Raw genomic sequence first — 16,152 nt, forward strand, 5'->3', positions numbered from 1 at the left:
TTTCTTGGATAGGGTTGGCCTTACTGCTGAACACAAAAAAGTTTGCACGAAGTTTTGTGACAACCTTGACGTTTTGTAAATTTTTAAAATGTGTTTTCTGCGCAACTGGCGGCATAAATGGCACATTGTGTATTTATTCGGTAAGTCTTTATGATATACAATATTCAATATATTACCAAAAAATATAATTATGTTAGGTTTTATGTTTGCTATAAAATCTGCAGCCTGTCAGATACTGCCATAGTAATATCGTGAGGCATAAAAAAGTTTAACCCATTGGTGACCGACTTTATTACCACGTTTTTATTCTTGTTTGTCCGGTACAGATTTTTTCTTGTGTGTCGAGTATAAATTTTTTCTTGTTTGTCCAAGATTTGTATTGGACGATTGAAGATTTTTAACTAACTTCCCGACTAGCTAGACATTTGAAACTTTTAGAATATTTATCAGAACACGACGACAATAAATTCTTTTAATATTTTTAGCCATTTTTAAGCAGAATTGAATTCATTTTCAGTTAATTCTGTTTTGTATGGAAAGTTATTATTGTTGCTTGCTAAGGGGGTCCTAGCAACTAAATTATCTATATATATTTTACTGCGTTACTATGGAAATCAATATGAAATATCAAAATGAGTCAAAATTTCTGTATTCTATATTTATTCAGTATTTCTATGAAGTACAATAAAAAGTTTTTATTAATACATAGAATTGTCAAGTTTATATGATTCAACAGAAAACTTGTGATATTTAAAAAGTTCTTTTTATCTTGTAATTATTTTTGTATATAGAATACTAAATTGACTTCCAACAATCAAATATTAATAACTCAAAGAGTATGCTTTTAAATCATTTGATTTTTTGAACATAAATAAAAAAAGGATGATCTAATATGAATTAAAAGACAGAAAAGAAAACAAAAATATTTAAATGGAGATAGGGAGGTTCAAAGTGCAATAAATAAAAAACATTCCTTTATTTTTCTTCAGAATTTTAAGTTTAGTGCTAGATAAAAAAACTAATTACGTCCTAAAAACTGTTTGTATTATAAAGTGTAATCTATTTTCGTATAATAACCCATAAAATATCTAAAAATCATTGACAAATGCCATACTTTTCGCATTTCTAGGAATAAGTGTAATTTTGCGAACTTTTTACTAAGAAGAAGTTACAATTTCTTGTTCGGATATATCAAAATACAAATGATAATTTTTAATAAAACTATTCCCTATATTATCCTGTATCTAAAATCATTTCAAAGGTTTGTAAATATTTTCATTCTCAATGCTGATTAAAAATAAAGTCAATAACCTTAGTAGCGAAATGGCAACTACATATGAAATCTTATTTGTAACCACCATCTTTGTCTTCCTTTTAACGTTTTGTTATTATACACATGACATATGTAATATTCAATTATTTGATGTTTTTTCATTTAAATGTTCTAAATTTAATAATGATTGTTTTATAATGTGAATGGTTTAGTTCCTGTACCTACAAGTTGAACGTATTCCGTATTACAAAAATTCAATGTATGTTGTAATTAATAAAACAATACCAACCATTCATAAACCAACATTCAAGTTTCAAGGTTTATTTTAGCAATATAATATGTGTGTACATTTAATAATTTATGGAGTTTGATTGATTGATGAATGAACCTATAATATGGCACATACATAATTTGAAAATACCTCAGATATATACATATTAGAACAAATTTTATTTTTAAAAATACAACACCCGATGGGACTTGACCCTATAACCACTGGATTCGCGCCAATGTGCTTCCGTATTTTTTCAAAAAAGATTTTTTCTAGTAGGTGTATTCAAATTATGTATGTCACTACAGTGCGAAATCTTTACGGTGATAGGCGGCGGCTTGAAGAACTACATCCCCTCCTCTCGTTTTTCAGTACTTTCAATACTTCGAAATCAAAAACCATAGACAAGACACAACATGAGCGCCGCCAGGTCTCACGTTAAATATTTCGCAGTCTATAAATAATTTCACACTCTCAAATCTTGTGAATTATTCGTTTAATAAAATAACATTTTAAACAGAAGCAGGCGATAATAAGGTGAATTTTGCTACAGACGACCCTGCAATGTGAAATGACTTGCAGCTTATTTATTAGTCAGCTTCACTTTATGTAGGCTTCACCTTCACCAATATTTTTAGGTTCTGTCTTGTAGAGAAGGTTTATTTCAATGTCTTTGTATGAAAGCTAATTTTCAAATTGGAAAATTCCAGGATTTCAGACCCCAGTCAAATCTGTCAGGTGTATCAGTATACAAATTTTGCCAATTAAGCTGGCGTCCTTATCGAAACCTGATTCATTAATAAACCAGTGTATTTTATTCTAGCCCCGGTTAATAGCGAACTTATGGGATCCCTGGCGTGCCACTGCCTGATGGAGTGTCTCCGTGGGGGTTCTACAGCCATTCTCATGCGGGGCTGGTGGGGCTGTCAAGCATCCCGACTCTCACACTACATCGAACAGATTGTCTCGAATCACATCTCACCTCTGCTGATCACCCAACTGCTTCTCGACATCACGACCAGATCCGTCGAATGGCCCAGTGCTCAGGTATAAGCCAGCGAATAATCTTGAATGTCTTTGACCAACTATGTGAACCGTGGCATCACTATCAGATTGTATATGCATTGTCATTTAGATTGATCTTTTTAATGTAATCTTCAGGTAATTAAAAAATAAGAAACTGTTAATAATGTCTAAGCTTAAGGTATAAAAATACCCTTACTGCTTTTATTTCAAATGAAGTGAGTTCCAAAAATACATTAAAATATTCATTCCTTTTTAGAAACCACTGAAAATTTGATAAAGAATGTTTTAGTCAGTTGAAGTAATTATAATAATTTTTATTCAGTAGACATTCACTTTATGGAGAGAGGGTTTGAAAGGCTGACTTTTGGTGATTCAGGCTAGCATGGTCTTTAATTCACTCTTAAGGCGGCATAGTAAGTTGAAATAAAATCTTTTTTTTTATCTTTTTAGATCGTAGTCCACTGGTCGGTGAATGAACTAGTTTGCACGTACACCGTGGAGGAGAAGGACATGACGCTGACGGTCGGTCTGTGCTCTAACTATCCTCTGGGTGTCCCCCGTGTTGCCTCCAGCGGAACATTAACCAATCCCGTCCCTTGGATAACAATGCTACTTTCTTATCAGGTGTGACATCTTACATAAATAATGAACTAACTTCCATTTACAAACTGTTTATAATATAACAAAATATTATTCGACATGGAGCATAACATACCCAATGTTATTAATATGTCTCGAATACAATGTAAGATTTTGTATTTTTACCATTATAATTTGATTCTTTAAAATGGTGCCTACATATAGATTTATATAAAAAACAGATAGTTTTTTGCAATAGGCATTATTTCACTAACAATCATAATGGTTACAAGATGTCAAAACAAAAAATGAAGAGATACTTGAAATGTGGTGAATCAGTTATTGACCAAATTTATAAAATTCAGTTTTATCCTCCTATCATATAATTATATATACATTAAAAAAATAATATGCTAATAAATTTAATGAATGAACCAGGAATATTATATTATGGCGAATATTGTCTGTTGGACAGAGGTAAACGAAAAAAATAACAATAAACACTGTTATATACAGTAATTCGCTATTAAATTACTTTGAATATTAATTTTGATTAGAAATTGCAGAATCTTAGTTATTTTTCCAATGTTCACCATGTATGTCACCAGTATTTTAGTACTTACCGTTCTAGTTTTGTACTTTTACAGTTGACAGTATTAATACTTATATTGGTATATTATATATCATTTCAGAACAGTTCATTATTTCAAGCGCTATCGCTGTGGATGAACTCTCTGCGTCGCAAAATAGAAAGTGCGCCGGAATGCTATGTTTGCTATGCCAAGCTTCACTATAAGACAGGAGAACTGCCTAAGTCCCTGTGCCGAGTCTGTAGGAATAAATTCCATAAATCATGTTTGGTAAGTATTCTTCTTTCAGTAACACAGTGGTTTTGAAACTTTTTAACTACGCGGTAACCTTGGTGTACATGTTACGCCAAATGTGCGAAATTGACTATTACATGAAATGGGCTAAATTTTGGCTAATTCATGTAATAGTCAAGCCTGTTGCCTTATTCATGAATTAGGTAAATTTTCTGCCGAGTACATGAATTCACCAGGGCATGGAATTCTTAAACTGTCAACATGACAGTAGAAAAAGTAAATTTAATACTGATGGTTTTATTAGTTATAATTGGACATAATATAATATTATTAGGTTAGGTTAGGTTTTGAAATTCTGAGTTATTCAACTGAATGTCCATTTTGAGGTTAGCTAACAAGTGTCAAGAAACTATCAAAAACATACAATCGACCATTGCACGATCGATACCCAAGCACGAATCAAATCGCATAGTAAATGGATATGAACGTCATTGTAGTTATTGATTGGTATATTTTTATATTATAATCAATGACATTTGACACATTTGGTCAGTTTGATTGGTTGCAAAAAACACCACCGGAGCGCGACCACCTATTTTGACCATAGATAATATACGTATATTTTGACCAATCCACAAGCATTTCACACATTTAGTTTAGTTGCAAAAAATACCACAGTAGCGCTACTATCTAATTTGTCCAATGCATGAACAAGGCAGAAAAATTACTGCCGAATTCATGCACTCGCCAGATATTTTGTCTAATTCATGAATAAGGCAACGGGCTTGAATTTTTTATGATTTAGGCAAAATTTAGCCCATTTCATGTAATAGTCAATTTCGCACATTCGGCGTAACATACATAAATTCTTTCACGGCACCATGTAAAGGTTTGTTTTCTTTTTAGCTTTCCTGAATTGCCATTTGAAAATTTTTGTTTTATCATCGGATTCGTGAACTTATTTAGCTTTCCCAAGCTGTCAATCAAAATTGTCCTTATCAGAATCTAAGGAAAGAGCAGAAAAAAATATTTACGATAACCCGTGGCATATCAAGGTTTTTTTAAAATTAGGTGCATTTTTCACTTTTACTGGCCAAATTTTTTTCCGAGAAATATATATAAGTCAAGAGCTTTTTCTCAATCAGTTAACGTGTTTTTTTAGGTTGTATGCGAAATATTGTTATGTCGACCCGGACCTTCTGCGTGTCAATAGCTTATGTTTTCCATGGTTCAACAATGCATTCACATTCAAGGCAGTTTATATTTTGTTATGATCTGAAGAAAACGACCTCCGAGAGCATATAAATATAATGTCATTGTGATCGTGCATTGAATTGAGACTGATATTATTTTTTCGATCAACGTACGCGGCGCCATTGGGGATTAAGCGTCGCAGATAGAAGACAAGATCAAGAAATCAGTATAGAAACAGGTTATAGGTTATACCTGTATTCAAAATATTTTCGATATTTTCATTGATAATCTGTTACTTCACTTCACTTGTAATCATCCAATGCGCCATGGTTTGGCCACCACTGCCATATTACATACTGTTTTACTGTGTGTTAAAGCAAATCGTTTCACTATGCATTTTATATTTTTACCACTGTTATCTGTCTTTCAAGTTTTCATCACCGAAGCAACTAGAACCTAATTATCTTAAGTGTGAACTTGACATTTATTAGACCAGAACAGAGTCACCCAATTTATTATAAAGGATACTTTTCTACAGATCTTATCGATACTTTTTTGTCAATTACATAATATAATTACATGATGTTATCATTTAATACTTTTATCCTAGTTGGAATATTCATATGCTGATTGGCAATTTTATTATCATGTATATTTCCAATATTTTAACAATTATCTTCATTATATATCATTTTGATGCTAATTTTTTGACAGTTTTGAGTCGATATGTCAAAGTATCAGTAACACAAAATATATTTTTAAATGTTTAATGAAATAAATACCTATCTAAAGTGAAATGGGAAAGATTGGATCGTATTACTTTTTGTAGGTTTAACGTTCTGTGCTTCAAATTTTGCCCATATAAATTTAGTTTTAAAATAACATTATTATGATTTTCAAATAATATTTTACCTGATGCATACCAAGTATTCATAATTTCTATTCATTTCTATTCATATTCTCAATATCTATTTTTACCTTTTATATTCATGTCTTTAGTAGTATGTAATAATCTATCTTTTCATGTTTCTCTTTGACTTCATGTTACGGAAGTCAACACCACCCGGTTGAGGCATAATAGTTACCGTCATCCAACGGCGATCGCAGGATGATTTTAATGGTTTTTATGTTTGTTGCAGTTAAAATGGTTCAATAAGAGCACCAAGGCGACATGTCCACTGTGCCGAAGCAATTTCCAAAATATGAATGACAGTCGCTATTTCGAGGGCCAATAATGATAATATTTCAAGAAACCCCCCCCCACCCTTCACATTTGAAAAAATAGCTCAAGTAGTCAACTGTAAAAATATTAAGACTAATCAAATACACATTGATATTTTATTTTAATATGTAGGTACCACTGTTCCTCGTGTAAATATATTATTTTCTTTGATCTACGGTACAATATGAAAGATGTATTATATATATATATATATATTATACCTTCTTGTTTATTTTATAATACTGGTATTCTTTGACATATTATGACCGACAAATATATGCACCAAATTTTTAATTTATTTAAAAGTGTTGAAATGAAACTTTTTGTTGTACATCAAGGAATTATGCATAAGTACATAAATACATAATACATTATAGACTATATTGTGAACATGGCTGTTTTGAATGTACAAAAATTGTAAAACACATAATATAAATATATTATATGTTAAAACAGAGTAATATTCTCGCAAAGTTGCAAGTGACTTTACTCTATTGAATAAAATAATGTATTTCTGGATTTTTTGAATTTTTATTTGAAATGTATTATGTTTATAGTAGATAAAAAATATAGTATTATGTTCCCAAAGTGTAATTCGCATGTTTAATAAAATCTTCTATAAAAATGGAGAAAATGAGGCAAAATAGGACCTCAAATTTCCATATAAACCCTCAGGATTACCCTGCTTGTTTCTTCTAACCATGGGTATCAAGTCTCTCTGTAGTGACTCAGAGATTTTTGTTCAACTAGAGGTAATAATTTGGAACGAAAACCGGAACCGAACCGATATATTATATTGTATTTGAAAACCGAATTGAAAAAATAACGGTTCGAAGCCCCGATTTTAACACGCAAGTCTGTTATTTAACCTTCATCGTTCATGAAGTCTCACTATTCTCTATAAAACAATCATGTCATCAAGTCATGAATCGTGAAAACTTGCTTATGATGTCATGAAACTATGTTGCATTTACATAAACGCTGGTGACTGTTTCACAGGCAGCCTCTAACTCTATGAAAACAGCTTTTTAGCAATGACATCATAAGGCAATCACGACACATTTTATATAGGGAAACCACAAGACTCCATCTGTAAGAAGATTGAACATCTTTGGGTGTGTGTACACCATCTTTCGATCTAGCAGTGTTGCCATTTTTTTCAATGTTGATTATAGTACAAAGATCTAAAAAACATAGTATTTCGAAAAAAACTATACTTAGTACAAAAACATTTTTCATCATGAATTCTTCAAAATTATAGTATTGTGTTATAATTATAGTACATTTGGCAACACTATTCTTAGCTACTTTATCAAGAAAAAGTATAAAGTGCCACTCGGAGGTGTTAATTTTTTTACCTGACCAAACAAATACAATTTTGTATATCTCAAAATTTAAGATGTCGTAAAGCCCAAATGTGATAATAAAAAAAACCTGGAAGTAGCAGTGGCGTAGCTAAAAATATTGGGCCCCTATGCAAAATCTTGCAAAGGCCCCCGTTTCTAAAAAAGATCCATTCAGAATACAAGACAAAACATCTTTTTAGCTTTAGAAAGAATTTTCCCTTCAATCCAATCGGCTTTTCCAACCATTTTTTTTTTCCTCAATCAATATTGAGAAATTTTTTTAGCTATCCTTACAATTTTCTTAGATATCCACGCAATTTATAAACGCATAAACCTAAACAAAGTGTTGGTATAAATTCTTTTTCTATAGTTGAGACTGGACAGACATCAGAGTATGTTACAAAATAATTGCAGATGGTATTTAATCAAATCATGATACATAGAAAATATTCTTCTATCTATAAAATATCTAAAATTAAGTATGATTTAATGGTATAATTTTAGACATTTCATGGATAGAAGAATATTTTTTAACTAATATCTATTATGGTTTGCTTTAGGCAGGGTTGAATTAATTGAATTTTAAAAACCAACCAATACCATCTGCAATTTGTATTCTTAGTTCAATGAAAATAAATAAGTATGACTGAAAAAGTTTAGTATGCACTACATAAGTCGGATCTCAGCAGCAGCCTACTTCCCCCTTCGTCACTGCCTGCACTTTGTTGTACCATAGTAAAAGTTGCGCAAATACGATTTCTTCCCATGAGCAAAAAGTGCATGCACTAATTTGTATATTGCCTATTGTCATTGTCGTCAACAGTATTAACACTCCTGTCATATCAGTCTATGATATCGGTTTATCTCGGTCGGCCACCCACCTGCACACCTGCTTTACAATGTGGTATATTTATAATATATAAACTTCAGAGCTAAAATTATAGTAATTTAATTTTTTATTTGCGCATTCAAAATAACAATACATAACTAATATGAATAATAATAAAAATTCATTACAATATTACATCACCATGTTCGATGGTAAGATGACCATAAGGGCCTATACAGGGTGGAAGCTTATTATTAAGCGTATTAACAGGTTTTTGTTTTTTTACGAAAAATTGTGGTTACCAGCTCGCTCAGCCTATCAGGTCCATGCTCTGGGTCCCGAGACCCACGACATAAGCCAATATGTTACTGCTCGGCCATGGGCGTAATAATAACACTGTTAAATTAAAACTGAAATTTGAAAATCGAAATTACTTCTGCAGGGAAAGTTGGTTGTTAATCCAATCTATGTCTTCATAGAAACGAGGGTCGCTTATTCTCAAAGCAGCTTTCTTATAAAAGTAATAGTAACAGGGAGCCACTAAAAACAGAAAAAACAGCATTTGATACATATATATATATATTATTGACTTATTTACAATAATTTCTAAGATATTCAATATATAATTTTGTCATAAATGAACAATTATTATTGCATTTTAAGTATTACAAGGGTTGTGTTATTGAAAGAAAAAGTATCAGTATCATATCAGAATTGATCTTATTACACCTGTCTTATACGTTACCTTTTACCTATCACCTACTGTCACTCGGTAATGGAGGTGACGGGACAATAGAAACTATGTTTTCATTAATTTTCTGAGAAATTGGTAACCTTTATTTTGTTACATTTTTTTCATGTCTTTTATGTCTAGAAGAAGTTCATTGATGCCTTGTGACCATGTCCGATCCTAATGAGATCATATGGGCCACCACGGAGTGGAGGTTTGTTTTAATAGATTTTGTTTTTACGAGAAATGGATGTCAGCCACTTGCTCAACTAATAAGTTTATCAAGTGGCTGACATCCATTAATTTGACCTAATAAGGTCAATACTCTGACTCAATGCACAAATTGAAAAATAATATGTGTACTTGCCAGACCCAGGATTCGAACCTGGGGCCGTGCGGCCATCATGGATGTTCGTGGATGGTTGATCCCTACTATAGATATACTAGCATAAATCATCCGGTGTTCAAATTTAGAACTAAGCTCATCACAGTGTAAAAAGTATTGAATGATATGACAAATGCTAGCATGTGGCGCCCTCACTCAGCAGACAAATTATACTGGTGGATGTATAGTTCTGAGAGGAATTCTCAAGAAATCATAAAAAAGCAACCTATCACATTTGTATGAGAGGAAATTTGTGAATTCCACAGATTTTTCACTGGTAGAGCAAAAATGAAATTAATTCCTGAATTTTAGGAAAACGGTTTTGAACTTCCAGGTTCAGATCTGTCCTGTGCATTTGACGAACTGGCTTCACATTACTTTCAAGGTGCGATATATTTCTTTATGAGCTATCTTCTAAAATAATGTGTCTGGGGTTCAGTTGAACCACTGATGCTGATCATTCTGTCAAGAAATGTTTGGCACTGTATGTTCCCCTGAATGATTAACTAACTGAAGCACTGCTATATTTTTGTCATTTTAAATTCGATTTTTATTTCCTCACGATAAATAAGATTCCGAGTTATTTAAACCCAAACAAAAAAATGGCATACTACACCACCATTATGTATTTATTGTTTCCAATAAATATTACAGATTCTAGGATATGCAGAATAGAAAATACATAGCATTTAGTCATCTAGGATCAAATCACTGTTGCACAAGATTTTGTTTAACTCTGTGAATATATCTTTTCCCTGTTCAATTGGACGTTTCATGAAGTTTCTTGTTGTCATCATAAATTTTAAACTAAATAATATACTTACTAGTTCGCTGTAGTAAAAAGGATAATCCGAGCGTTGTGGTGATTGGCTGGAGTGGATTATCCCATTTAACGATTAGCCAATAAATATGAGTCGCAATACAGCAGCATAGGTACAGAATCGTCATGATCATCAGTGAACGGAACTTCTCAAATAGAAATTCCATCAACCCTGCCTGAAATATTTTACTAAAATTACTTACTGGAGCTGTCAAAACCTTTTATTTGACAATATTGTCAAATTGGTTTGTTTAATTAGACCACGCAGTTAGTAAAGCCCTATATACCAGGGGTTGCTGACTTGTTTGTTGTTGTCATTTTAGATAAGAAATTAGACGCGATATCCCTATCAAATTCATGAATTTTAGCACATTTACACGCCACCTTCATTTGTGTGCTTGTAAATAAAGCAGTTTTTTGTCTACTACAAAATTCCAATTCTGTCTTATTAGAGGTTTTAACAGGTCAATGACAATAATTCTATATTGTTGACAGTCTAAAAACCAAATACGAGGGTGGGTCAATAAGTCCTTAGAAAAGCCGACAGGTGGCGCGACTAGTACTGTAAGCGGTTTGTTTTCATGCAGCGGCACTACCGATTCAGTATGCTGCGAAGTTTCAATCAGATTGGTCGGGTTGTTGTTTTTTATTTTCGTACATTTAAAAAAAAAATTTGCTTGTTTACAAAAATGGAGAAAATTGAGTTTAGAGCTGTTATTAAACATTTTAATATAAAAGGGTTAACAGCAAAGGAAATAAAAAATGAGTTGGATTTAGTTCACGGCATATCTGCTCCTTCACTTGCAACTATTTATAACTGGTTAAATGAATTTAAACGTGGTCGTACATCAATAAAGGATGAACCACGCTCAGGACGTCCTGTAGAGGTGACTACACCAGAAATGATCAATAAAATCCACGATATGGTGTTAAGTGACCGAAAATTAAAGTTGAGTGAGATAATTGAGGTTACAGGGATCTCAAAAGGTAGCGTCATTTCTATTTTACATGACAAATTGGGCATGAAAAAAGTTTCTGCAAGATGGGTGCCGCGTTTGCTCACAGTCGACAATAAACGCAATAGGGTGGTGGCCTCTAAAGCCCTGTTGTCGCTCATGCAACGCAATCCGGATGAATTTTTTCGTCGCTTTGTGACTGTAGATGAAACATGGATACACCACTATACTCCCGAGACGAAAGAACAGTCAAAGCAGTGGATTGCGAAAGGCGAACCATGTCCAAAGAAGGCGAAAACCGTAAAATCAGCTGGTAAGGTTATGGCTACAGTATTTTGGGATGCACGTGGAATTATTTTCGTTGACTATTTGGAAAAAGGAAAAACAATAACAGGGGATTATTATGCATCTTTATTGGACCAGCTAACAAACGAAATTGAAGAAAAACGGCCTCATTTAAACAGGAAAAAAATCCTCTTTCATCAGGACAATGCCCGTGTTCACACATGTTTACGATCAATGGCTAAAATTGAAGAATTGAAGTTCGAATTGGTCGACCACCCACCGTATTCGCCAGATTTAGCCCCCAGTGACTTTTTCCTTTTCCCAAACTTAAAAAAATGGCTAAGTGGACAACGTTTTTTTTCAAATGAAGAAGTCATCGATCGGACAAATGCTTATTTTGAGGACCTTCCGAAAACTTATTTTCTGACGGTTTAAAAAAAATTGAGAAATGTCTAACCAAGTGTATTGAGCTCCAAGGAGATTATGTTGAGAAATAAAAAAAAAATACAAAAATAAAAACTGTTTTAATGCTTTTTTCTAAGGAATTATTGACCCACCCTCGTACAATTAGAACAAACCGTCTCAAATGATAGAAGTAGTCTTGATTATCGTGCTACAAGACAAGTGTAAATGGTACTCTTGATGTACTGATTTAGTGAAAAACCAACTCACTTCTTTTAGTAAAAGATTTTTTTATTAAAAATGTGGGGCAATGTTTTTTTTAAATGTTGAAATTGAGTTAGAAGTTGATGTTGCGGTCGGATCGGAGTACATTGTACCTACATTATGCTGCAATAGCAAACTAGACGTTGCGGTCCGACTCCTTTACTTTGGCAAAAGAAGTGACGCAAACTTATACTGTCCCTGTTCTCTGATAGTGATGACAGGGTGAAATAAGTAATTAAAGTGCCAGGGATTGATCGAATACAAGTGCACCAGTGGCCGAGTTGGGTAGATCGACTTACTGAAATAAATACATAATATGTAATTCTATATAACTGTTTTCAACATTCCTCCTAGTATTGATATATCTTTGTTTTGTGTTTGAAGGAGGATATTAAGTCAAACTGAAACCGAAACATTGAAATTTTATATAATGGGTGCTAGGAAAATAATATAATTTTGTACACCATACCATGTAGGCACATGGGACTTACTCCAATGTTGGGAATATAACACATACATAATTATATCATGCAAAGCAGTAACATTAGTTTTTTTAATTCATTGCAGTCCCATAACTCATTTTTTTCTTCAATTATGTCACTTGTACTCCTATAATTCTCAGCACAGCCATTAGATATAATTAGCATGTTATTAAATGTTGCAATTAAATATCTGTACCTCAGAGGCAGACGGATGCAACTCCGTTTTTGGGGAAAATGAGTTTTTTTAAGAATCGTCATGCTAAAGGCTTTATCTATTAGTGGCAGACAGATGAAAGTCCTAGTCCAAGATATGCATAGCATAAAGATGCAAATGCCATACCTACCTTAGAAGCAGAAGGATGCAAATCCAATAATCCACTAAGATAAAATTCTCTCAAACCGTCTGCAATATGTACTAGACGAAAACCAGCCAGGAGAACGAGCTTTAGAGGAGGATACAGCAAGTCATCATGCTATATAAATATTTTCAACAATATATACAGTAGCGCAACAACATCTCTATAAACCATCGCGCATTTCCTATCAGCAAAGGAGTCCGACAAGGTGATACAATCTCACCTAAACTATTTACAGCTACATTTGAAGATTTATTTAGACAACTTGACTGGAATGACACGGGTCCCCATAAATGGAGAATACGTGAGTCATCTACGCTTTGCCGATAACAATAAATAGTAGTTTGCAAGACTCAGAAGGCCTCCAAAGCAGAATGCAGTAACTCGCTGGAGTAAGCAACAAAGTAGGCTTGAAAATAAATGTATCAAAGAATAAAGTTATGTTCAACTGCTTTGCGGGCCAAAAAGAGATCCTCATCAATGGCATTCAGCTCGAACAGGTGAAAAACTACATCTATCTGGCACAATAAGTGTCTATAGATGGATGTATATTTGATGAAATTGTTCGCAAAGTAAAGCTAGGCTGGAGTGCTTTTGGCCGCCTTAATAATTTCTTCGAAAATGCCTAAAGTGCAAAGTGTTCAACCAGTGTGTACTTCCCGTAACCACATGCGTGTGAAACATTGAGCCTAAGTAAAAGAGAGATCCAGAAACTTAGAGTAGCACAACGTGGTATGGAAAGGTGCATGTTGGGCATAACGCAAAAGGACAAAAAAAGGAATGAGTGGATAAGGGAACAGACAAGGATTAATGATGTGATAGAGTTTGCTAACAACCTCAAATGGAAATGGGCTGGAACATGGCTCGAAGAAAGGACAATTGTTGGACAAATTTAGTCATCCAGTGGTATCCAAGAGGTAAAAAACATCCGCAAGGTAGACCTAGAGGCCGCTGGATCGATGAAATGATAAAGTTCTGCGGAAAAACTTGGCAACGCAACGCACAGGAATGAGAGAAGTGGAATCAGCTTGGAGATTAGCGAGGCCTTCATCCAGCAGTGAATAGATTCAGGCTAGTGATGATAATGATGACATAATAAAAATTTAAAAAAAAATGTGTTTTGCTTTGTTATATTTATACCTACAAATTTTTATAACTTATAAATTGTTTTATTTTGGCTAGGTAAATAAGATACAAATCCACATTAACAAAATATCTTTAGAGGCAGAAGGATGCAAATCCACACTACGTTTTTTATTTTATTTTTTTTAGATATAAAATTGTATTATATTTATTCCTTTTTTACGTATTCCAGAAGTACTTTAATTGAATTAGAATAAAAAAAATAATGATCATTCTATGTATATTTTCTTAGAAGTTATGAGTATTCGTTTAAAATAAAAATTGTTTTTTTGGCTCTCCTGAACAATTGAGTATTTGGATTTGCATCCGTCTGCCTCTGAGGTACAGATATTAATTAAAAGGTTAATGGGTTAATCTAAATTTGAGCAAAATCCAGAAAATTTACGTTTTACTAATAAATTGATATGCATATATTTTGAATTCAATTTAATTCTTCCAATCAATACTGTTCAATGTGTGAGGCACTCGGTTTCCCTTACGGGTTCGAATCTCGGTGAGATCACAATATATCTTTGTGATTTCTGAAGTCTGGGTGATTCTGCGGTTGTTTTACTGCTACTACTACACAACTTTACTGTATTTAGACCTTGAGATCTGTCGTAGTGTTAGAAATTTAACAAAATTTCCTACCTGAAATAAGTAAGTTGAAAATAAATTTATCAGCATCGCTGTAATAGCCAGTATGAGAAGTAAATCTTGAAATCTGTGAAAGAAAAATATTTGTTTTAAGGTAAAGAACAGGAAATTACAAAAATATTACTGGTAATCACTCAAATCGGCTGGGTTATCTCTTTTGCAAATTATTATAAGAACAAATACTTAATACTCTATTCTTAGTCCAAAAAGAGCTTAGTGTGTTAAGTATGTTACTATACATAATTTAGTTGCTATTTTTTGTTGGCCTTATTTAACTCTATTGCAAAGCCTTGCAGTCAATGACTGTCACCTGCTTTATTATATTGTTGTAATAAAAAATATGTATCTCAAAAAGTAATTTTCATAATTTACTTACACAAACATTATAAGAATTGCGGAATGGCTGCGAGGAAAAAAAGTAACGCAATTCAAAATTAAATCTGCTAATATTAAACCATATTGGACAAATAAGACTGCGGAATACCGTGACACAGATAACTTCATCGTTGCCTATGATCGTTACATGAACGCGAATCTTATTGCTTTGTAAATTAAATAATATCGACGTGACATTACATCGCGAAGCAATCAAAACAATGTTTTAAAAAATCAATAAATCCCTCCCTATCTACTTGACAGATACAATAATGTTGCTAGTTTTTTAATGTTCAGAGATTGAAACAATTTGTTTATGGTACAATGTTTTTCCCCCTACAAACTAAAGAAAGAAACTACCAAAGAGGTTGAAGACTACCTACTAGGAAAGAGTTTATTGTATGCAGCGACGGTAATCATAGAATATCGTGAAATAATAAATAATGAAAAACTAATTAAAATAAAGAATAATTGAATGTATCATAGCTCGTTAGGTAACTGTTTACAAGTTTTAATTCACAAAATTTGGCATACATCAAGCATACATAACTATAGTTATTAGAAGGGGAAAAAAACACTTTAACTAATTGCATACCTACTTTCAATTGTTTTACGGGCATCGAGCATCGTTTTTTTATCTTTTTCAGCATACATAAGATTATTTTGAAAAATATTTTATATTGATTTCTTTTTTTTCAAAACTATGGGTATAAATTCCGAATATTTAGTTATTTTGATTACTTGTCTATGAACA

The 16,152-nt window shown here is 32.7% G+C and overlaps 2 protein-coding genes across 3 annotated transcripts in view; one reads left to right on the forward strand and one right to left on the reverse strand.

The window, feature by feature from the left end:
• The window catches only part of Ltn1 (E3 ubiquitin-protein ligase listerin), a 41,453-nt gene extending 35,033 nt beyond the window's left edge, over positions 1–6,420 (forward strand). Inside the window, exons 22-25 of the mRNA XM_085954256.1 lie at positions 2,368–2,591; positions 3,021–3,194; positions 3,842–4,009; positions 6,307–6,420. Coding sequence (XP_085810382.1) covers positions 2,368–2,591; positions 3,021–3,194; positions 3,842–4,009; positions 6,307–6,402 — 662 coding nt within the window. The 3' untranslated portion in view covers positions 6,403–6,420. The remainder of the gene's footprint in view (positions 1–2,367; positions 2,592–3,020; positions 3,195–3,841; positions 4,010–6,306) is intronic.
• Positions 6,421–8,669: 2,249 nt separating this feature from the next.
• On the reverse strand, positions 8,670–15,649 carry LOC147079214 (transmembrane protein 138). Of its 2 annotated transcripts, XM_085954583.1 has the most exons (5): positions 15,400–15,649; positions 15,018–15,090; positions 10,504–10,675; positions 8,980–9,104; positions 8,762–8,900 (listed from the first exon to the last, which is right to left on the reverse strand). In XM_085954583.1, exons 1-4 carry the CDS (start codon positions 15,525–15,527, stop codon positions 8,995–8,997), a joined length of 483 nt encoding a protein of 160 aa, XP_085810709.1. In that variant the 5' UTR covers positions 15,528–15,649; the 3' UTR covers positions 8,762–8,900; positions 8,980–8,994. The 2 variants fall into 2 exon arrangements, with proteins under 2 accessions (XP_085810700.1, XP_085810709.1); XM_085954574.1 differs by having other exon boundaries at positions 8,670–9,104.
• Between the last annotated feature and the right edge of the window lie 503 nt (positions 15,650–16,152).

This window comes from Rhyacophila brunnea, unplaced genomic scaffold, assembly GCF_057557595.1.
Source record: "Rhyacophila brunnea isolate RB1 unplaced genomic scaffold, BYU_Rbru_1.0 scaffold_10, whole genome shotgun sequence".
Classification (NCBI taxonomy): domain Eukaryota; kingdom Metazoa; phylum Arthropoda; class Insecta; order Trichoptera; family Rhyacophilidae; genus Rhyacophila; species Rhyacophila brunnea.